Raw genomic sequence first — 24,544 nt, forward strand, 5'->3', positions numbered from 1 at the left:
CTACACACGTATTTCAGCATAGCTAAGCAGCCAAATTATATTGGCAATGTGGCTTCCAGTCAGCTGCCCACCCCCCTCACCCTTGTGTGGTCCTGCACATTAACAGCTGAATGTGTCCTGTGGTTTTGCATATCAGGTTCCAACTGGCTTAATCCCATTATACAATCAAAGCCCTTTTATGAAAATGCAACAAAAGGAAGATGAGTTCAAGCAACTGTCATCATAAACAGGCTTTCATTTGCAGTTTTCTTTTAATCCCCTCTTTTCTGTATGGCACTTCTGGAATCTGTGTCTTTTTTTCTTTTTGCAGGCAAGAATCAACTAGAACCTTAGATGATGTTAGAAGGAGGGGGTCCAGGTGCAGACGGGGCACTTAAGGTTCCCTGAACTCAGCCTTGGGGCCTTGAACCAGAGGGTTTTCTCCTTCTTTCAAAGCAGACGTTCAGCTTTTTATGTTATGGTTTTAGAGATACCATGTGTCAAGTTTCATGACTTCTCTGATTATTGCCCCCCCCCCCCCCCGAAATTCTTTCCTGAGGAATGTTAGAGGTGCACTAATTCACAGATTGTCTTTGGGATCTGGGCATTATAGATGAAATACTACTTTGAATCATTTGGCTCAACTGCAGTTTGGGCTACCACCAATGGAGGGAGTTAACTGCTGGCCAAATCGGGTCTGAAACATGTTCTTATCAGCTTTTGGAGCCTGACGGCCTTCATGCCTTGTTTTTGTTTCTGGTAGGATTCTCGCTTTGACATTGCTGAAAATGGGACACTGCGCATTAACAACGTGGATGTGTACGATGGGATAACATACAAATGTATGAGCAGCACACCAGCAGGGAGCATTGAAGCACAAGTTCGCGTACAAGTTCTCGGTATGTGAATACTATTAGGGATTTTGTTGCTGCGTATGAGCTTGTAACCCCTGCATGCACCATCTACATTTGCATCTCTTGAGGATGACAGGAGAACCGAGAGTGTTTTGTAAACATTTGGCTTTCTCTTGGTCCTGTTGTTCAAAAGAAGACACTTCTGTTTAAGCTATAACAGTGAGTGTTTGTTGCAGAATTTTCTTCTTGCATTCATGGATGTAATTGGATAATTCCATTTCTTACAGAGAACTTGAAATTTACTCCTCCCCCTCAGCCCCAGCAATGCGTTGAGTTTGATAAAGAGGTCTCCGTATCCTGCTCTGCCACAGGCCTGGAACAGCCAACAATCCAATGGATTAAAAGCGGTGAGAGAGAGCATGCTGGAGGGTAGAAGATACATAGGATTTTTGACCAAAGCCTTGTCTCATTGCTCTGTGTATTCATAGCAGCGGCGTAGCTCCAAGGGGAAAGGGGGGTGCACGACGCACCGGGCGGGCGCCCCTGTGGGGTGCAGCGAGGGCATTCTGGGGGTGTGGTGAGGGTGGGCCGGAGGATGCCTAGAGAAAGCTCTCTAGGCATTTGCAATGTGTTTCAGAATGGGAGGAAAATCGGGTGACTTAATTTTGCTTTCCTTGTGAACAGTTATAAATGTCCTGATATGAAACTTTAATGTCTGGTATGTGAACTATCTTTTTTTAAAAAAGTAAAAACTCCTTTAAAAAAAAAGTATGATGTTTCTGCTCCCTTACCCAGATGGAAGCACCCTGCCAACACGGGTCAGTCACAATGCTGGCATCCTACATTTTCACAGAGTGACAAGAAGCGATGCTGGCAACTACACTTGCATTGCCTCCAATAACCCACAGGGAGAAATCAGAGCGATGGTTCAGCTCACAGTAGCAGGTACAAATCCTATGAAGCAGCGTGTACTTTTAGGTCGTTTTTGGCAACTGGGAGTCCTTCTGTGGCCCGTATGGTTTTCTGAGCTAATAGAATGTTGAGTCAACACTGTTTGGTGGTTAAGAGTTTATAATATTCTTTTATAATGTGTTTTATTAATTTTCTCATTATAATTGACAGGCAAAAAAGGAAATGTAAAGCAGAGAAAAGAAAGGAAAAGAAATAATAATAATAATAATAATAATAATAATAATAATAATAATAATAATAATAATAATAATAATAATAATAATAATAATAAAAAATGGCCGACTCATCAAGTGCAACCAAGAGGCAGCTTATAAGTACCTGGGCATTTTGCAGTTGGATAACATCAAGCACGGACAAATGAAGACTGTTGTCAGCAGAGAGTACACCCAGAGGGTCAGGAAAATTTTGAAATCTAAATTAAACAGTGGGAATACCATCAAGGCCATCAACACCTGGGCCATACCTGTCATCAGGTACACTGCTGGAATCATCAACTGGACACAGGCTGAGTTGGATGCATTGGATAGAAAAACTTGGAAGCTTATGACAATGCACCATGCTTTACACCCACGCAGTGATACTGATAGATTATACCTTCCCCAGAGGTCTGGTGGCAGAGGCTTACAAGTACAGCAAACAAGTACAGCGAACTGTGGAAGAGGAGAAGCATGCACTGGCCGATTATGTGAAGGAAAGTCAAGAACAGGCATTGATTGAAGTGAAGAACAAACATTTGCTGAAGACCCAGAAAACCAAACAAGAATACAGGAAAAATGTGATTAAAATGAGGACTGAAAGCTGGCACAACAAAGCACTGCATGGCCAATTTCTGGAGAAAATCAAGGACAAGGTGGACAACGAAAAGACCTGGCTGTGGTTAACAACTGGTACTCTGAAAAAGGAAACTGAATCCCTGATTTTAGCTGCTCAAGAGCAAGCCATTAGAACAAATTCGATCAAGGCCAAAATCGAAAAATCCTCAGACAATGCAAAATGCAGATTGTGCAAAGAAGCTGATGAAACTGTAGATCATGTCCTCAGCTGCTGCACAAAGATTGCCCAGACTGAGTACAAACAGAGACACAACTCAGTGGCCAAGATGATCCATTGGAATTTATGCAAGAATTACAACATAAGAACAGCTAAGAACTGGTGGGAACATTGTCCAGAGAAAGTAATGGAAAATGAAAAGGTCAAGATCCTGTGGGACTTTCGAATCCAAACAGACAAAGTGTTGAAACACAATACACCAGACATCACCGTGATCGAGGACAAGAAAGTGACCATCATCGACCTAGCAGTCCCCGGTGACAGCAGGGTCATTGAAAAAGAACACGAGAAGGTCACTAGATACCACGATTTGAAAATCGAGCTTCAGCGTCTATGGCACAAACCAGCTGAGGTCGTCCCTGTGGTAATCGGCACGCTGGGCGCCATCCTGAAAACAGTAGGGCAGCACTTGAAACATCTTCGAATTGACAAAATTAACATCTGTCAAATTCAGAAGGCAGCCCTGCTGGGATCCGCACAAATACTACGCCGATACATTACAACTTCCTAGGCCTCTGGGTGAGGCTCGAATTGTAATGAAGGCCAACAACCAGCTAAAGATCTGGCAGCTGTGAAATCTACAATAATAATACAGTTACCCAAGAACTGTATGAGTATTAACTCTAGCACATTGAATCTCAAGATATCTGATATCATTAGAGAAAACAGTTTTAAAAATCATAAAAGTTTATAGTATTCAGAGTATAGTATTATAGTTTCAATATTAAAAATGCTTCACGTATACTGTGTTGGATGCTGGCTAAGATTTTCACTGATAGAAGATCATAAAGTCATAGAATCATAGAGTTGGAAGAGACCATAAGGGTCATCAAGTCCAACCCCCTGCAATGCAGGAACACACAATCAGAGCACCCTTGACAGATGGCCATCCAGCTTCTGTTTAAAAACCTCCAAAGAAGGAGACTCCACCACCCTCCAAAGCAGTGTATTCAACTGATGAACAGGCCTTACTGTCAGGAAGTTCTTCCTAATGTTTAGTTGGAATCTCTTTTCCTGTACCTTGAATCCATTGTGCCTAATCTCTGGAGCAGCAGAAAATAAGCTTACTCCATCTTCAACATGACATCTCTTCAGATATTTAAACATGGCTATATCATGTCACCCCTTAACCTTTTCTCCTCCAAACTAAACATACCCAGTTCCCTAAGCCTCTCCTCATGGGGCAGAGAATCCAGACCTTTGACCATTTTGATCATCCTCCTCTAGTCCCATTACAGCTTATCAATATCCTTTTTGAACTGTGGTTCCCAGAATGGTATTCCAGGTGAAGTCTGATCAATGCAGAAGAGAGGTACTATTACATTCCCCCAGTGTAGACATTATACTCCTTTTGATGAAGCCCAGAATTGCATTGGCTTTGTTGGCTGCCGCATCACACTGCTGACTCATGTTCAGTTTGTGGTCTGCTAGGACTCCCAGATCCCTTTCACATGTAGTGGTGTCAAACCAGGTGTCACCCATCCTATATTTGTGCATTTCATTTTTTCTGCCTAAGTGGAATATCTAAGTGGAATTTATCTCTGTTGAAATTCATTTTGTTAGTTTTGGCCCAGCTCTCTAATCTGCCAGTGTCATTTTGAACTCTGCCCTAGTCCTCTGGTGTATTAGCTACCCCTCTTAATTTGATATCAGCTTCAAATTTGATTAGCATACCTTCTAGTCCATCATCCAAGTCATTGATAAAAATATTGAATAGCTCTTGGCTCAGGACAGAACCCTGTGACTCCCCACTAGTCACTTCTCTCCAGGATGAAGAAGAGCCATTGGTGAACACCCTTTGGGTTCGATCAGTCAACCAATTACAAATCCATCTAGAAATAGCATTGGTTAGCTCATATTTTACTAGCTTGCTTGCAAAAGTGTCATGGGAGACCTTGTCAAAGGCCTTACTGAAGTCAAGGTATGCCAAATCCACAGCATTCCCTTTGTCTACCAAACTTGTCAGTCTCTTTCACTGGTAGAAGATGTCTGCTATCAATGGAAGAGTTAGGGAATGATTTTTGCTGATTGCCCCACACAAATTGAAGAACCCACCCCCCATCACATGCTAGAGTGCAGGATTAAGAAAGCTATGGTAGAGTGCAGTAGTAGAGAAGAGGTTAGAAATGTCCCAGCAAGAGCTGCTATTCTGCATCTCATGAAGTCCAAGGCATTATCTTTAAAACAATCTTGCAAGGTATTATTCCTACATCAGGAGTGGGCTGAGATAAAATTTGTTACCTAGTGAGTTTATGGCAGGGACCATAACTGGGGTCAAAGGAATGAAGAATTGATGAATGAGACCTAGATGGACTGTAGCTGCTGCCACAAACCAGCAGGATCTTCCTTGTCTCCCCCGCCACCCCCCCATGAAAGCCCATGGCAGAGATATTAAGAAATATTACCATTCCTTTTGTCATTTATTTCCTGGGATCTTCGGATCTGTGCAGTCTGATAGCTATGAGGGTCAGTGAACTGCAGTGAGGAGGGGGAAGATATTCCCTCTTCCCCTCAGCACTGTTCTGGTAACAGAAGAGACAGGAAAGGCAGTTTTGTTCCCTTCTCGCCAATGGCCTGTTTGGCTGATACTTTGTATTGATCCTGCAAACTTGGGAATAATTTTTTTCTGGATTTGGAAGGGACTGCTAGTTGGAGAGGACAGTAGGGAAGATGGATGGCTGTCAGGACCTTTTTGCCAATAGACTGATAGATCCAGTCCATTGTCTGTGTTTAGCCACAAAGGTGTGTTCAGCCAGAACTGTTTACAAAGACTGTAGGTAATATTCTTTTACTCCACAACTGTTATATTAGACAGGATGATCAGAAATTTCTGATTTGGAGGAGTGTACAGCAGAGTACAAAAAGACTGCTTTATCTCCAACATACTGCTATTCATTTGTGCAACACTGTTTTTAATTTGCAGAGTATTTTACAATCTTGCTCATTTTTTCTCCCTACTTGCTAGGTGATAACTACTTTCATTTCCAAAATTCGAACTAGTGGAGGCTACACGTGGATAACCAAGAATATAATGGATTCATGGCAGAACTAAAAACTGAATCCAGATTTACCAAATTTAAGCCTCATTTTTCCTATTTTATACAGAATTCAATAAAACACGTTGCCCATTTCTGTGGTTCCAAAGGGGAGGACAAAATGGATAAGGGACTTATTGAGTAGGCTGGAAAAGGACCATGTGAATTTGCCTTTTGCCTTTGTGTGAAACAGATTAATTGTTGCCTGTACAAAGTTATCACAAATCAATTGTTGCCCTTATAAGGTTAGCTGGGGTGCTTTCTAGGTGCTGCTGCTGCTATGCCTGGGTCAGGGGCTCCCTTGCAGGTTTTATGGGAAAGAGGTGAGGTTCACAGCAGAGCTCAAGGGCAGACTAATGGATACAATTTAGATTTTGATTGTAAAAAGCAGTGTGTAATATGTTCATTTGTTGTGGTTAATTATGAGACATCATAGTTACTAAAGAAACAAATATTCACGAAGGATCACAACGGTCCCTTGCCCTCACTAGTAAAAGGTCCCTTTCTGCAACCTCTTGTCTTGGGATTAATAGACTCAACCAGCGACAAGATTTTATCTTAACATTTTGCTTTTTCCTCCTTGGGAGAGGAGGAATGTGTTAAAAAACCATACCTTGTAGCCTGTGTTGAACTCCTTTGTTGTGGATTAACTTGAAGAAATATGCCTGTGAGGTCCTTTCAATCCAAGAGTGTCCTTTCCATTGCATCAAGAAACCATACAATTTAATGTCTGTGCTTAAGTTGTGTTTTTGTTGTGTATTCTAGTTTTCATAAGCTTTAAACTGAAGCCAGATGACACCACAGTGTATCAGGGACACACAGCCATGTTCCAGTGCCAAGCTGAGGGTGACCCACTGCCACATATCCAGTGGAAAGGGAAGAACAGGATTCTTGAACCTGACAAATTGTTACCCAGGTAATATACAGTTAGCCTGCTTTAACTGCATTACCTGAAGGGAGTATCTTAAGCATAAGCCATGTTTTGGGACTGGGGCTCGGTTGCACATGTTCTGTGTTTTACCCTCATGGATTCATTTTGTAAAGTGCATTCAAATGCCATGAATAATGTTCACTGATACTTTAAATATGCACATCAATAGAGCAACAGATGATGTTCTGACATTTTTCAGCCTGCATATGAATATCCTGAATGATACAGATTTAAGCAGACTAATAATGCCCATTGATGTATTTTATTCAGATGTAATATTAATTCTATTGTGGGTTTCCCGTGAATGCCTCTATGTCCATTTTTTTCAATAGGAATTGGAGAGGGAGGGTTGGATCACATGAAGAGTGGGAAGAATGCATGTGCCAAGAGGCAACATATGTCCCCCCTTTTGGATCTTCTCGGTAGTATCTTAGAAGCTCTACCAACATATCAATATTTTTAAAAGTCAACATGGCCTCATCTGCAGAGACTTAAATTTGTGGATAGGAGGCCAAAAGAGATATTTCTGCAGCCCTAAAAGGAGTCATTTACTAAAATCCCCGAAATGGCATGAGCTGGGTAGAATAGGAGGCAGTGGTTCAGCTTGGTTGGCTATCTGGCAAGTGGCTGGACCAATAAGTGAGTTGGGGGAAAATGGGATCCTCCTCATAGCTAGTCTGGTTGGTTCCCAATTGACAGATTCTAAATTTTAACCTATAGCTAGCTCAAAGGTTTCATTCTCATTCATGAGAGCTTAACATGAAGTTTCTGGATGAGAATTTTGGGACGGTATTACACACTGCATTCCAGTGTGCCTGTAGCATATAGGTGAAAGGATGTACCCTGATTCCCCTGCTCTGGCACAGAATTTCGTATTGGTCTCAGGATGCAGCATATCAAGAATATCACCTTTCACTTAAACTAGTTTCTAGTCCTTAATGGCTGTGCAGGTAGCATTGAGTATGTGGTCAATATCATCATGTTGAGCATATGAAACTGCTTAGCTGAAAAGGGTAGAGCCAGAATAATACTTCTGGTGAACCTCTATCAATAAAAGCACATGGAACTGTTGTGTAGTTCTCCCCAGTCAGGGCTATCAGCTGATGTTCTCAGAACCATCATGTGGAACTTTGCTTTTTCCTATTCTATTTGAGTTTTGCACCAGTTCAGTGTTTTAACAGAACTGTTCTGCCTCCAAGTGAATCTGTTTTTGGTGCCCTGTACTTGGCTAGGACAGAGTGGGGGAGACACAAGCCAGGTTCAACAGTTCAACAATAGGTTTATTACTAGAGAGAATCAAGACCCTAACTCCTCCCTTGGGTCTATTTAAGTCAGAGTGCTTACTTGTCTTGAGCGGGTTTGAAGCTGTAGATTGTGTCTTCTCTTGGCTGCTTTCCAGAAAGTCCACTGTGTCTTGCTTCCTTTCAGTTCTTTCAGTCTTTCTAACTGCTGTTAAACTTAACGTGCACTATGGACCATCATATACTAATATGTACTTTACGAATATTCCAGTCTCCAACTACCCTTAGCACCTCACTCTGACTGACTGGCTGGAACTAAAACAGGGGATTGCTGGGTAAAGAAAAGAAACTGCCTATTGGGAAATGTCTTAAAGGGACAGGGGCTAACTAAAATACCCTCCCTTAGAATGAACAATGAATTAAAACCATACTAACTATGGGGAAACTAAAGCTGAATGGGGAAATAACAAAAAGCCTCTGTGGGGGCATGACAAGAACACTTGTGAATTTTGCTTGCGAATTTTACAGCCAACTCCACAATGATGTTCTTTCTCAGCAGCTCAAGTTTCAGGGAGATTATCTTGTAGTACACAGCATTCAAATGTGTCTTTCTGGGCCCATTTATTGTAAAAATTATTTGTTGTGCTTTTAAGGAAACTCTCTTCTAGATATTTGTGGGAAGATTTCACTTTCTGGCCTGTGGTTTGTCTCTCTAGAATTCTAGCACAGCAAAAGCAAATACAATGGACTGGCAATTAAGCAGTCTTTTAATTGCTGTGAAACATACCCAGCACTTGCCAGTATTGAGAGTTAATTAAACAATCAGGCTCATAGAGTATGCCTCAAAGCAACAGATTATTGTTGAATGGAAGGGGGGAAGTTTTATTTATTCAGAGCTTTTCTGTAGAACCAGTTTCCAAGTGGGTCACAATGATAAAATACTTTAAAAATCCATCAGAACTAACGACTCAAAAGCAACTTGGAGGGGGAATGTCCTGAAATGCTCACGATCTAGCAGTGGCCAACCTAACAACTCTGTGGGAGGTAGTATTTTGTATCTAATTCTGAGCTGAAACCACATTAGACACAAGAGTAGAGAAATGTTCAAACCTTGGTCCACCCCTAGATCTGTAAAAAAAAATCTTTTAAAAAAAATAAAAATGTTGAGTTAGGGGTGGTGACACGGAGATCTTGCAGTGCTGTATCTTGAGATCATGGCCACCATTTTGCAGGAACAAATGGGAGGGGGGACTGCTGCCTGAGTGAAGTTGAGGTGCAGGGGGGGCCATGACCCATGGCACAGTGGTGCTGCAGGGAGAAGAAGAAGAGGAGTTTGGATTTTTATCCCCCCCCCTTTCTCTCCCGTAAGGAGACTCAAAGGGGCTGACAATCTCCTTTCCCTTCCCCCCCAACAAACACCCTGTGAGGTAGGCGGGGCTGAGAGAGCTCAAAAGAACTATGACTAGGCCAAGGTCACCCAGCTAGCATATGTTGGAGAGCACGAGCTAATCTGGTTCACCAGATAAGCCTCCACAGCTTAGGTGGCAGAGCGGGGAATCAAACCTGGTTCTCCAGATTAGAGTGCCCCTGCTCTTAACCACTATACCACGCTAGCAGGGTGACCTATGGCGCCTGGCCAGTGGCTGGGGAGAAGCATGTAATTCCACAGACCCCTTGCTTGTTACTTTTAAATCTGTGGCCTTAGGCTAATATATTTATCCTACTATGGCCACCATTCAGATATGGCCACTACTACTATGCCACCATTCAGATATGTCAGTATTGCAATGTGTTGCTCTCTCTCCAGATTCCAATGGCATCCCAAATCTCTTAAATAGCATCCCAAATCTCTCTGGGTTGACATTAGGATTGTGCCCTCAGTGATTTAGGTTCATGTTTTTAATGAAATCTCAGATTGTCATGGTCATGTGATGTAATCCTGCTTGGATAAAATATCCAAGCATGGTGTGGCTCAGCTCACTTGCTTGAGGGATCTGGAGCTGATACTCTTCAGATATCGTTCAGTGGTCCAGTTATTGTCTGCCTGTGGAACACAGTGTTCTGTGATGTTTAGGTTAGCCGGTGGATATCAGCCTCTTTTTGCATTGTTTGCAGGATCCAGATTATGCCCAATGGCTCTCTGATAATAAATGATGTCACCACAGACGATTCTGGCCAGTACACCTGTATTGCTGGCAATAGCTGCAACATCAAGGACCACGACGCGTACCTCTACGTTGTAGGTAGGGAATATCCATCTGGTGGTGCTACTGTGTCTGGAACGCAGGAAAGTGGCTTCTCGGGGAATAGCTCAGCATCTGATTGTAACAACTGATATGGTTCACAAGAAAATCTGAATGGGAGTAGGGGGGGCAGAGTGTTCCACATTTCAGGCTCACTGAAACATTATATGATAGCAGTGGGGGTGTGGAGGGGTTTGGACTGCATTTATTTAAGCTGTTATATATTTTAATGCTGTCTGCCTTAAAATACCAATATTAATCACAGATGAATACCTCAAACAATCTAAATGCTACAGTAAATTAAGTATGTGTTACATTGAAAGACAAATGTGATTTATTTTTTCAATTATCAATAAGAGGATCAAATCTGAATAAATTGAATAACATGATTATGTGCTAAGTCAGTCATAGTGATATATGCTTTCATGTTCCCATGTAGAAATTATTAGTACAGACAATATTTTCAAATATTTAGCACAATACATTTCCCAGACATTTTCCCTTTTAATAACATTAAATTGGATGATCTTAATTTTTTTTATCTGTTCTGTAAAACCATATCATAAATGTATACAGAATAATTAAGAACAAATTTTGAGTAGTTTTCCTGTTTTTTTCCCTACCAAGACCCTTTTCTAAATTTATTTGTATGTGTTTCCTCCCCTTTTTCCCCCCTCTCAGTTTCCTATTTTATTATTCTAAATATTCAGTAGATTTTCCGCCTGTGGTTTATAGTAGTGCAGGGGTGGCCAACCCATGGTGCTCCAGATGTTCATAGACTACAATTCTCATCAGCCCCTGCCAGCATGGTCAATTGGCCATGCTGGCAGGGGCTGATGGGAATTGTAGTCCATGAACATCTGGAGCACCATGGGTTGGCCACCCCTATAGTAGTGTTATGGTTATTAATAATAATTTTATTTATTTATTCGCTTCATTTGTAACCCACTTTTCTTCCCAACAAGGAGCCAAGGTTGCTTACATCATTCTCCTCTGCTCCATTTTGTCCTCACAACAACCCTGTGAGGTAGGGCAGGCTGAGAGTGTGTGACTAACCCAAGGTCACCCAGTGAGCTTCCATGGCAGATTCTGAGCAGGAAGTTCTCAGTGATGACGAAGAACTTAATTTTTTAAATTTCCAAATATTAAGGCTGCAATCCTAAGGACGCTTTACTGGGTGTAAGCACCATTGACTATAATTGGACTTCTGAGTACACACGCTGTTGCTCTCTAAGGGTCCTTTCATTGGTGACTTAGGAGCTGTGTCCAATCATTCCAAAAACATAAAGCTGTGTATTTCAAATTCTGAATTTTCATAGAATCATAGAGTTGGAAGAGACCACAAGGGCCATCAAGTCCAACCCCCTGCAATGCAGGAACACACAATCAACGCACTCCAAACATATGTTTATCCAGCCTCTGTTTAAAAAACCTCCAAAGAAGGAGACTCCACCACTCTCCGAGGCAGTGAATTCCACTGTCAAACAGCCCTCACCATCTTGGGGTAACATATAACTATGGAACAATGGGAGAGGCTTTGGACTAAGGCAGTAAAATTTACAGAATGTTGGATGTTAAGAGAAAATTGGTATAGAATGTTTTTAGATAGTACATAACACCTAAGATGTAGCTTAAGTAGATAAGAGCCTGTGGCAGCTTAACTGACCAGGTGGGAGAGGACCCTCCTCAGGCTAAGTCTTTACATGCAAAGGGTGAAACATTCCACATAAGCAACCTTTATGTTGCTTTGTTGTGGAGGCAGCAGCATACTCAGTGTCCTGTAATCTTGGTATTTCGCTTCCAGACAAGCCAATTGCAGAACGAGGTGACATGCCCAACAACCACACACCGTACAAGATGATTCAGACCATCGGACTCTCAGTCGGAGCTGCAGTGGCCTACATCATCATTGTGCTGGGGCTCATGTTCTACTGCAAGAAGAGGAGGAACGCAAAGAGGTTGAAAAAGCAGCCAGAGGGCGAGGAGCCCGAGATGGAGTGCCTGAATGGTAAGAGATAGGTCCTGGTTAAGAGATAGGGAAGCATCGTGTGATAACTGCCTTGAGCTTTAGCTTCCTGCGAAAGAAAGTACTGCTTTGGAACTGTTGGGAGTAATGGTCCAAACATCTTTTAAAATGTATTTATTTATACCCTGCTATAATCTCAGTGCCTTACATGTATAGCCAAGGCTCGCCTAATCTTGCCTGATCCCAGGAGCTAAGCAGGGTTGACCCTGGCAAGGATTTGGAAGGGAGACCTCCCAGGAATACAGAGGTAGGCAATGGCAAACCACCTCTGAATGTCTCTTGCCACAAAAATCACTAAAGGTCACCATAAGTCAGCTGTGACTTGACAACAAAAAAATCTAAAAGCTAGGGAGACAGACTGTTAAAATTGTGCATGCCCTTGAAATAAATGAGTCAAACAAAGACATACTATCACACCAAGCTTCATTTGGCCATGGTGCCACCCATGCAATGTCAGCCAAAACTGCCAGCTTCTGAAGTGGTTCTAAAAGATGGCATGGCCTTGGGTAATTTTGCTTGTCTCTGGGAGCCACAAAAATTACTTCTCTGTGTGGCTTGGGTGCCTTATTGTGCATATGTACATAGGCAGTTTCAGAGGACATGCCACATTTATAGCACCAGGATATTATCACCAAGACTAAAACAAAAGGGAGCTTCGCTATTTTCTAGTAATCACCTGACTCTTAAGACCCACAGTTCACCTATAGCTCCAGCCTGCAACTTAAAGAACCACTATCCATTTTTAACACATAATAGCCCTTGCCCCCAGATTATCAGATGAAGGAAAAGATAGGCCTTCTATACATTTAAGAGTTCTAGTGCTCTTGTAAAGCTACATCTGCTCAAAATTCATTCTCCCTTTAAGGTGGATGACATCTTGTTGGGAAATTCTGAGCCGTTTTCTGTGCACCTATAAGGAACAGGAGGAATTTCTTCCTGTTGCATTCTCTTCATTAAACAAACAAAACCTGCTGGAGGGAAAAATACTGGTGGTTCCATTAGTGTGACTTTGTATTGAGTCAATTTTAGGCACTGGCTATAGCTCACAGTCCTTCCACTCTTCCTCCAGTATGTGGTGATTGCCTTCAGGTGGATCCTTTCCTTGCTATATACTCCAAAATATTTGAAACTTGCAATGGTCAGAAACTTGCAATTGTCAGAAATGAGGACAAAATTAGAATTACCCTGGTACAGCAGTGGCGCCCTCTCAACCCCACCTACCTCACAGGGTGTTTGTTGTGAGGGGGGAAGGGCAAGGAGATTGTCAGCCCCTTTGAGTCTCCTACAGGAGAGAAAGGGGGGACATAAATCCAAACTCTTCTTCTTCTATTACCTATTTTAATGGACTTCTCTGAAGTACCCTCCCCATTTGTACACATTCCTTGTCTATCTTCTTAGATTGCTTCCTCTGGCCTTTGAATAGGTTATGATGTACCTCCAGCCTTTTCTATTCAAGGCTAATTTAACCAATGGGCTCCTTTGAGAATGCGAGAGCTATCCAGAATACTGTTAGTCCATCACTAGTGATAGCAGTACCTATCTGCTGCCTCTACCACTGAGGGGGTCACAATATGCTCCTGTCAAACTGCAGGAGGGTTATGAAATAACTATGAGAGGTAGCCACTAGCAATAGGCCAAACAGCAAGAGAAGGTCATCAAATTTCAGGGATGGAAAGGTAGCCAATTCTGGTTCACCTGTGTGCCAACAGCTCCCTCTAGTGGTCAACCCAGGCTGCTCTAAAAACATTATCGGTTTGCTAAGAAAGATTCCTGTACCTGTCCCCAAGTCTTACACAATAAGTTGACTTGCTTATGAAGCACTTGGAGTTTCTCTCAGAAGCAACACAAAGATCATGGTTTATTGATGGCATCTGCTCCTGCTGTCCTTGATTATCACCTAGAGGAATAATTAGGGTCATCTTATGGTTTATTTTATGGCATTTCTGCTGTAAAAAAAGGCTGTTATTTTATTTTTACTTGTTTATATAAATATTTATATCCTGCATTATTGCCTTGGGCTCCTGGAAGCTGATGGTACCACTACAAATTGTAAGAGTCCATTAGCAGATAAAATGATGCACAGGCTTTAAAAACATATACCTAAATCTGCTGAGGCAGCTCTTCTTCCTCATCTAAATGTCCTCTGGAATAGAACTTTATGGTATGCCTTCCTTAACCTAACCAGGGAGGATATCCTCTATGCCACTCTAATAAATCATTCCAAAGGGCTGTACAGAGAATCCCATGGCCTAGCCTGTTCTGCACAGCCAGTCCTTTAATGAAAATAGTGTTGCATGAGATTTTGTAAGTGAGAATCTATTTCATAACATCCATAAACATAAATCTACTGGTGGAGCAGCAGCAAGGGAGGGACTGTCTTGGGAGGTGAGGTTTAAAATATATAAACATGCTAAAAGTAAAGATACAAGTCAACCAGCTGGAGGGGAGAATGGTGTTGTAAATTGTTTTATGTGTCCCCACTGTGGGGAAAAGCATAATGCAAGTGCCTAAATATAATCAATGGAAGGAAATAAGATGACAATTTAGCCTGCAAATGCATCCGCCATCAGGAACAACCTTTTGCATCTTATATCGGCTACAATGGATAAGCTGATCGTTTTGTATGGTCTTGTTATATTGCACCTCTGTTTTCCCCTCTGTAAAATGCCTTTGGTTTGAGAAGGCAGGATATAACTTTAACAAATCACCATTAGTTTTGAGAATCTTTACTGTTAGATGCATGAGTATCAGGATATGCTCACTTTAGCGGGATGTGTTTTCTTCTTAGGGGGCACTTTGTTGCAAAATGGGCAAACTACTGCTGAAATCCAAGAAGAAGTGGCTTTGACGAACCTTGGCAGCAGCTCATCCGCCAGCAAGAGACACAGTGCCAGTGATAAGATGCATTTCCCCCGCTCCAATTTGCAGACAATCACCACCTTGGGTATGTTGTAAAACAGCAATTCTACTTCAGACTTCCATGCCAGTGAGTGCAAACAGTACATTTGCTGCCTCCCTCCTTCCTTCCCTCGATATTGATATGGTTATGGTAAGCTTCGGATTTCCAGCCTGTGCCGATGTCTTCAAATGGGCCTGTCCCCATCTCCCTCCCCTGCCAGTTGTTTGATGTCACACTTCTAAAACTGGGTATGCTAGGAAATATGAGTTCTCTGCAAGGACTCCAAAAAAGGATGCTCTAGAATGGGCATAGGGGCTCTGCTCCTCAACAAGGGTGGAATCTGCTTCTCCCTCTTTCAAAGAATAAATTGCCTAGTTTCAAGGGCATATCATTAGCCAATAAACACACGTTGGTTCTAGGGTGGGTCTCGGTACATCCATGGAAGCCGGTGACATGCACTCTATGCCACAGATGTCCCTAGATCAGTGGTGGCGAACCTTTGGCACTCCAGATGTTATGGGCTACAATTCCCATCAACCCCTGCCAGCAATTGGCCATGCTGGCAATTGACCATGCTGGCAGGGGCTGATGGGAATTGTAGTCCATAACATCTGGAGTGTCAAAGGTTTGCCACCACGGCCCTAGATTTTGACATGGGATAGTACTCTGGTACTATTGCCATTTGCGTCATCCAAAAACAGAAGCCATGGAATCACCTGTCGTTGGGACCAACAAAAATGATACAAAATAGTGTGCAAGCTTTTGAATTCTCCGGATCTCTTTGTCAGGCTGGATGTTGTAAAAGGGAGAGGGTGGTGGGTGGGAAATGGGACATTTCCCTTTGGAAGCTTGCATGGTGTTCTGTGTCATTTTGGTTGGTCTAGTGCAGGGGTCTGCAACCTGCGGCTCTCCAGATGTTCATGGACTACAATTCCCATCAACCCCTGCCAGCATGACCCCTGATCTAGTGAAAGGTATTAAATGACTTCTGTGCTCAGATTTTGCTTTGGACCAATGTGGCAACCTGCAAGCACTTCTATAGAAGGCTGATTCTTTTTAGTGCTTGACTGCTTGAAATGTTTCATTCTGTAAGTTAAACAATGTTAAAAAACATTACCCTGTTTGTTGTGAAATCATCCTTGATGATTGGTCAAGAGATTTTTGGTCATTATTTTGGAATAATGGGCAAATGCTTTTCAGACCATTTTGTAAGTGTAAAATTGACATTGTTCAGCTTCCTGTTCATATGGTGTTGACTCTGATCAGCAACCAGACACAAATTGACCTCTTCTTCCAGGAAAGGGTGAGTTTGGAGAAGTCTTCCTGGCCAAGGCAAAAGACATTGAAGACAATGAAGCTGAGGTGCTCGTTCTAGTCAAGAGCCTTCAAACAAGGGATGAACAGCTCCAGCTGGACTTCAGGCGAGAGTTTGAGATGTTTGGCAAATTGAATCACAGCAATGTGGTGCGACTCTTGGGCCTATGCCGGGAAGCAGAGCCTCATTACATGATTCTGGAATATGTGGATCTGGTAGGTAGTCCCAAGGGGAGCCTTCATTTTCTACAGGAGCTTTTTCCTGATACAAAATTGGGGGGGGGGGGGGGGATTGGCCTGCCATTTTGTTAAGTGAATGCTTCATATACCTGCTTCTTAAAGCAGACTTGTTGGCTGGGAGAGTCTGGGAAGAGATGAAAGCTGTGAGGATAGAAGGTGGAAATCAGGTAGATTCAAATCCAGTAGCACAGTAGAGTCTCTAGCTTTTTTTACTGCAGATCAACACTCCTTCCCTCTGAAACCAGACAGGTTGAAATCAGAGGATTTGGGTTGAGCTGTGCCTGTGTCATCCTAGGGCAAAGTTGCAGATGAACCTTTCATTGCCAAGTCTGGGAAAGTGTCCTCTTCTACAGTTAAATCTCACTCTGTTAAATAGAAGGTTGGTGGTAAATTTGAGCTGCCTTGACACATTGTAACATGAACAAGCCTCAAATCCTTCCGCTTACATACCTCTCTCCCTTCTGTCCCCTTCCGCCAGCTCAGGTGTGGAGCCATGATTGACATTTTGCTATCATTTAAGTTCAAATAGGGTTGCTAAACCTAGAAGCCTTTAATTGTAGGGAGGGGTGATCTGGGAGGACAAAATTTGTTGGAATTTTAGAACCAGTCAAATCCTGCGATTCATCTTCCATTTACAATGGTAGGGAGGGGGGCTTGGGGAAAATACCTCAAGGACAGGGCAGCTCTTGGCTCCCCTGGCTGTGTATTCAAGGGTAGAAGGGAGGAAGCCTGAGGATTTGTGGCTCATTCACATTCAGAACAAATTGCGACTGGTTTGTGGTATTTGAATAGAAACTAATGTAGTGAAAGGGTTAGGAAGTTGAATTCCAAAGCATAATGTATGACAAGATACATAATTATGTGATTTGTTGCAGAAAATGATGAGAATATTGTAAAGCAAAGTGGATACTACGGGAACCCCAGAGTTCAATATGATGGTGTCTGAGTCTGTACTGATGAGATGTGGTGCTAAAGCTGGATCATGTGCTTTCTTCTTTTTTTTTCACTGATTCTGCACTCACCTGGTTGTACCATAGACGTGGCAGATTTGCCTGCCTTCCATTCCAGCCCCTTGGGATTCCCTGCGTAGGTTCTGAAAATGGTTCTACTTTTCTTTCCTGCTAGGGAGACCTAAAACAGTTCTTGAGGATCTCCAGGACTAAAGATGAGAAACTCAAACCCCAGCCCATCAGCACCAAACAGAAGGTAAAGTGTGGGAAATGCCAACTCTCCCAGAAAGTGCTGGGTCCCAAAATGTAGTGAAGCTTCACAACTCTCTTTGTATCCCTGTACTATCTTCTTTTTCAGTCTCCTAATCTTTGTGTCACTCGTTTCAAATAGCTCTGAATATTTTATTCATTTTGTTTGTTTAATTTGTTTGATTTTTACCCCATGCTTTCCTGACAAATCAGACTCAGGGTGGCTTCCAATAAGAACACAACAATATGACAATTAAACAGAGAAATACAGTAAAACTTCTATAATAAAAACTCAGTGGTACCAAACATAGTAGGAGTTCCAATCAATAGAAATAAGGGTACTACAATAATAAATAGGGTGAAGTGTGCGGAGGCCAGCAACTAAGGGCCTGGCAGAACTACTGAGTCTTACAAGCCCTTCAGGACTGCTTCAGATCTAGTCTCACTTGAAAGAGAGTTCCACCGGGCCAGAGCCAGACCCCCAAAGGCTCTGGCTCTGGTTGAGCACATCTGGATAGCTTTAGGACCAGGGACCAACAGTAGGTTGTCTCCTGATCAGCAAACTGCTCTTTGGCAGGAACACTGGCTTGCTCTAGGCCAATGAGTGGTATTAGTAGCTAGGTTCTTTCTCATTGCAACAAGGAGCAATGTGGTGAAGCAGCTGGTTTTAATTATGGATGATTGTAAGTGCAATTGAAGTCTGGTTTAACTATGTAGACAAACTGCTTCTTCCAGTTGCCCACCATGCCCCTCCTCCTCCATGTGGGTATCAGCTGTGTTGTTAAAATAACATTTGATCCTATACAAGGGACGTGGAGTTGTGATTAACAGAATAGAAGGTTTCAGTGAAGGAAACCAATGGATGCCAGCCTGTAGCCAGGATGTGGAGGAGACTGATGGGGAAACTTTGTGTGAAGGCAGAGCAGTGGAGATGGAACAAGAAGCAAGCAACATATTGGGGAGAGGGTTGCAAAAAAATGCAGCTCAAAACCTTTTTTAAAAAAAATGTTTGTAGCTGGTTTAGGGTTGTCAGCAGGTCTGGGGGAAAATTGTCTATCCTTTTAACCGATGCTTAATATCAGTGGTGGGATCCAAAAATTTTAATAACAGTTTCCGATGGTGGTGGGATTCAAACAGTGGTGCCGCCGCACACACGCACCTCCAGTCCCTAATGAGCAGGGGGGTTGCTTTAGTAACTTAGAAAAAATTAGTAACCACTACTCTAGAAGTGGTTGGATCCCACCTCTGCTTAATATGTATAACAGGCAGCTGAAACTTTTTGTGGCATGGAGGTAAATAACATCACCTGATAAATAACATGCTTCTATTAAAGGGACAGGACACTTTCTTTCAGGGTGGTTGCAATCCTAAACCTAATAAATAATTTTACTTGCAGATTGTCATTTGGCAGGGTTTTTGTTAAAGACTATCACTGACAAAATAAGCACCTATGAAAGTACCAGGTGTGTGTGTGTGTGTGTCTTCCTTTTTCTTCCCCATACTGAAGGGCTGGATCACTTGCATGTGCCTTCTATGATCTGGAGCTGATTTGTGGGAGCCTCTTTCTGCAGGTATCCTTCTGCTGCCAAGTGGCACTGGGAATGGAGCATCTCTCCAACAGCAGATTTGTACATAAAGACCTGGCAGCTCGGAACTGTTTGGTCAGTGCCCAAAGGCAGGTCAAGGTGTCGAGCCTGAGCCTCAGCAAGGATGTTTATAACAGGTAAGGAGTGCTTTGGGTCCCTCTTGTTTGGCTGGAAAGGAAGCCAGTTCTCGGCTCTTTGGGGCTAAATTGATCGTTTTTTGCATCTCTTTGAAACAGCGAATACTATCACTACCACCAAGCCTGGATCCCACTCCGCTGGATGCCACCTGAAGCTGTCCTGGAGGATGAATTCTCCACCAAGTCTGATGTTTGGTCATTTGGGGTCGTCCTGTGGGAAATATTCACGCTTGGGGAAATGCCATACTCCAAGCTGGCAGATGAGGAGGTGCTAGCAGGTGTGTGAATCCTCACTGATTACTACTGTCTTGGCCCAGAGAACTGTGAATCTTCCCAGCTGAGTACCAGCAAGTACCATCTGGCAATCCACATGTGCAGCAGTCTTGCCAGCAAAATGGCTTCTGAACAGCCAAATGGGACAGACTAAGAGGAAGGAATGAACAAAAACTCCTTAATGTTGGTTTTTTTAAACGCAGATGTTACAATAATCATGAGATGATTTTCTGGGAGGCTGCTTGGTATGCAAGGCTGTCTGAATTCTGCACTACCCAAAATCAAATTCTGCAATCTGAATAAATGCCTGTGTCTGCAACTTCCAAGGCTAGAAATACGGTCTAAATGGAAACTGAGATTTATCAGATACAGCTTTTGTATCACATTTTTGGCACTTGCGGAATCATGTCGTTTGATGACAACACAGCATATTTCCAAGAACAGCCATCACTTCAGAAGAACATTTTTCAGGTCCCTTGATGCAGAAAGAAACATTTAAAAACACATCAAATTAGGAAAATGTGCAGAATTTTCCTACTCATAGAATGCTGGAATTTTCAGAAGTCCACATGTATGTAATGCTGAATATTACTTGACTTCAAACCACAAGCTTAGCTGAGTCAAATAGCAGGCCTTATTGCTTTTCCTGCTGGCCACTGTTATTCTATTTTTTAAAGAACACAATTGGTATGGCATAGTAGCTAAGAAGTACTAGTCAGAAAGTTTCTGGTTTGAATCTCATCACAGCCATTTCCTCACTAGGTGGCCTTAGATAATCCACACTCTCTTGGCTTGTCCTGTTTGTTTGTTTGTTTAATAGGACATTTTTCTTCAGCCTGTCCACACATTTGTTCAAGGCAGCCCAAACAGTAAAAACAGAACAATAAAAACAAGTCCAGGCTACAAAATGTGAAGTATGGCAATAATCATATCTCTTTACAGGAGTACAAGACAACCTATGTGAGGTACTTCAGTTGCTCCTAAAGTTCTATATAATTGCTAACTATTGTGTTACCTGCCTTGGCAAGCAATTTAAGGTATCATGTGATGCCACAAATGTCAGTAACTGATCTGGCTCTGATGTGCTTGTTCTGGGTGTTCTATTGTGGGATGGACAAAAGAAAGGAGAAGAGGTCAGAGAAGGCTGTGTGGAAGGTGTGAAATGGTCATGAGTTTGTAATGTATCTTCATGACTGTCACTTGAGAAAAAATTGGCTGCCTACTTTTTCAGCATCCTTTCTGAAAGCATGTTCCCAACCGCAGATAGTGTGGAAAATATGTTGGATGTCTGGGACTGGCAAGATACTATGTATTTGTTGTGGATAAAAAATTAAGGGTACTAACTGTCACAGTTATGATGTTCGAAATTAAGCAGTCACAGATAACTGCCACTCCCTCACAACCAGTTAACTAAAATTTCCGCTGCACACAAAGCTTTTTAACACAGTCATTGTGCCTGTGTTGATGAAACTGATAGCTGAACAGTGTTAGCAAATTCATGTATACTAATGCTTGTGCTATTGCTGTTATCTGTCAGTTTTTAGCCTCCTCCAACATTTTGTTTCATGTTGTTGGAACCTTTTGTGATCTTGGAAGACATAGTTGTGTAGTGGCCGCATCTGTGTACCCTGCTCAGGACTGAAGCGAGGGGAAACTGCACCCAGGGCACGTGTGTGCCCTGCACCCCCCGCCACGCCCATGCCCCCCTAGAATGCGATGCGCCCAGTGCATTGTGCATCCCCCTGGCCCCTTGGCGCTGCGCCACTGACCCTGCTTCTCCTAACTTTTTAAGGCTGGAGAGAGGAGCATGTGCAACCATGATAGCTCTCTCCCGAGGTCAGAAGCAGCACTAAGGAGGAGCTATAAGTCATGCTTGTCTCTTAATGTTTCCAGGGCCCCTCCTCGGGTAGCATGGAGGGAGGAAAGGGGAATTAGGAACGGGGGTGTCTGAAGAGAAAGTAGCTGCTTGTATATGTTTGCAAGGCCTTCCTTAAACATATCACTGAATGAAGGGAAATGAGCTGTTCCAGATCCAGAGGATGTGGGTGAAGCATTTGCTATGGGCAGATATTTTTTTTTGTATAAAGGAGAAGGAATTGTCATGGGGTATAAATTCAGCAGCATTGTTGTTGAGGGGTGTAGCGCGGAGGTGCCATGGGGCATCTTCACCTGTAAGACCTGAGCCGGTTGGTCTTCTGTTCTCCTTGTTTCTGACTCTCTGTTTCCCCTCCTACCCATCTTTAGGTTTACAGACTGGGAAGATGAAGCTTCCCCATCCAGACGGTTGCCCCTCCAAGGTCTACAAGGTGATGCAGCGTTGTTGGGCCCCCAGCCCCAAGGACCGCCCGTCTTTCAGCGAGATCGCCAACATGCTTGGGGAAAGCCCATCAGAAAGCAAAGCCTGAGCAGGGAACAGTTGGCCCCTCTTGCGTGAACTGGGAATGGCTGGAGAGTGGTTTTGGCATTTGACTGTTACAGACTCTCCAATGGGACCCAAAGTCCACACCCAAAGGGACTGTGGGTTTTTGTACTAATGGACAAAAGTTGAGGACATTGTTCCTTTACCAGAAGCTTCTTATCAGGTTCCCGCCCCTCGCCAGACTGCTTCTCTCCAGGTTCTACCTCCGACTTCCATGGGGCTGGTTAACATGCAAGAGGTGCAGGGGATGCTGTAAAGCCAACACAGGCCACTTGGGCAATGAAGGCCTGTGACAAGTTTTGGGACTCCTCTGTCTTGGCACATCAGGCATTTTCTTCCTGTATTCACATGAAGCAGTCTTATACCAAGTCAGACTACTGTTTCTATCAATGTCGGTGTTGTTTACTCTGACTGGCAGTGGCCCTCCAAAGTAGAGGTCTTTCATATTACATATAACTGGAGATGCCTGGGATCTTCTATGCACAAAGCAGGTGTTCTACCATAGACCCATAGCCCACCCTAATTCAGATCTCAGAATGCCTTTCATAATAAGCACAAGCAAGTTCCTTTCATTTGACAGTCTTCGTTTGTGACAAGGTTTCATAGGGTTTGAGGGAGAAGGCACTCAGATATTTTGAAGTGAGGCCTGAACAAGACATCAGGCTATCTTTATGAATTGGACCATGTGCTCTTCTCTTATGTCACTGAGGAACCTGTGTATTTGTTTGATGGTTCTCTTGCATCTCTCCTCCCGGAATTGTCTGTCAGGCTTTCTGGTACCTCCCTACATATCCAGAAGGAGCAAAGAAAACTTAAGTGCCTGGCATATGAAGGAGATTTTCAATTGCTTTCCTGACTATCCTGTTTTATACAATTATTTGGGGACAATGTTTGTTTTCCTTTCCTTTTTTTAAAAAAATGTTGACACCTCTCAGCCTTAGTATTCTTTAATTATTATTATTATTATAATTATTATTATTACAAGAATTGCAGCCTAGATTCATTTTAGTTTCAGTTTGCTTGAGCGGAGGGTAGAACAGCCAAGAGGTTTTTTATACGCTGCTCTCAATAAAGAGTCCCTCTCTTTTTAAAAAATATAACATTCCTGTGTTCCTTATCTAATATTTCCTTCCTCTGCATAAATCACAGATTGCAAGGTTCTATTGCCTGGGGATTCTAGGGTACAAGGAGAGGTTGGTTCAGAGAATTTAGCTTGTATAAGATATCCAGGAATAGCAGGGTGGTGTTTAGCATGCAAGACATATAACTTTAAAATGCTTTATTTATTTATAATTGAGGAATCCATTTGTTTAATCAATTAACATGGTATGATGTGGTCCCTGCAATTTGAACCTGCTAGCTGCCATAGAACCAGCTTGAAGCTTCTAAACAGACTTCACAGGCAGCCACATAAACAGTGCATTTCAGTAGTTCAGCATGAATGAATCAGAGCATGGATAACTATGGCCAAGTCATACTTCCAAAGGAAAATAACAGCTGTAGCAGAGGGGATTTTCACCTTCCCCTGGATCAAAAAGTGCTCCCGAGCAGCACAATTCCTCCATAAGGCAGAGCACAACCTTGTGCAGAACAGACTGACTCTTGAATCAGGTTCATCATCAACCAAGATAACCTTGGTGTTGTCTGGATTGGGTTCCATTTATTGGCCCTAATCCATACTATTACTGCATCCATACACTAATTCCAAGATTTCCAGTCCCTCTGACTCAGCAGAAAAGGAAAGTGGATGTCATCTTTGTATATGCCACTGCAGCCCAGACATCTGGACAACCTCACCCAGCAGTTTCATGTAGATATTAAAATGTGAAGGGTCTGTTCTTCCCCTTGTATAGAGAATTTATATCCTACCCTGTGCTGAAAGATCCAGGAGCATAAAGAGTCACGTTCCCCGTATCTCTGTTCTGGCAAAGATCATCAAACAGAATGACCACGACAGTTTTTTCATCTCAAAACCAGGTCTGAAACCAGTTTGTGATGAGTCCAGACAAGCCATTAAATCCCAGAAAGCCTTGAATTGCACAGCCCCACCCCCTTGCTCAAACACTTTTTCCAAGAAGGGGATATTTGCCACTGCCAACAATCATTTAAATCACAGGTGTCAAACTCACGGCCCTCCAGATTTTAT

General features: G+C 42.7%; 1 protein-coding gene across 1 annotated transcript in view; it reads left to right on the forward strand.

Annotated features, from left to right (window-relative positions):
• Nucleotides 1–23,493, forward strand: part of PTK7 (protein tyrosine kinase 7 (inactive)) — an 88,906-nt gene extending 65,413 nt beyond the window's left edge. Inside the window, exons 9-20 of the mRNA XM_048482530.1 lie at nt 743–878; nt 1,121–1,240; nt 1,629–1,778; nt 6,656–6,806; nt 10,178–10,305; nt 12,110–12,313; nt 15,120–15,275; nt 16,528–16,760; nt 17,910–17,990; nt 19,555–19,706; nt 19,806–19,984; nt 22,224–23,493. Coding sequence (XP_048338487.1) covers nt 743–878; nt 1,121–1,240; nt 1,629–1,778; nt 6,656–6,806; nt 10,178–10,305; nt 12,110–12,313; nt 15,120–15,275; nt 16,528–16,760; nt 17,910–17,990; nt 19,555–19,706; nt 19,806–19,984; nt 22,224–22,384 — 1,851 coding nt within the window. The 3' untranslated portion in view covers nt 22,385–23,493. The remainder of the gene's footprint in view (nt 1–742; nt 879–1,120; nt 1,241–1,628; nt 1,779–6,655; nt 6,807–10,177; nt 10,306–12,109; nt 12,314–15,119; nt 15,276–16,527; nt 16,761–17,909; nt 17,991–19,554; nt 19,707–19,805; nt 19,985–22,223) is intronic.
• Nucleotides 23,494–24,544: the final 1,051 nt, after the last annotated feature.

This window comes from Sphaerodactylus townsendi, linkage group LG01 (assembly GCF_021028975.2).
Source record: "Sphaerodactylus townsendi isolate TG3544 linkage group LG01, MPM_Stown_v2.3, whole genome shotgun sequence".
Taxonomy (NCBI): Eukaryota; Metazoa; Chordata; class Lepidosauria; order Squamata; family Sphaerodactylidae; genus Sphaerodactylus; species Sphaerodactylus townsendi.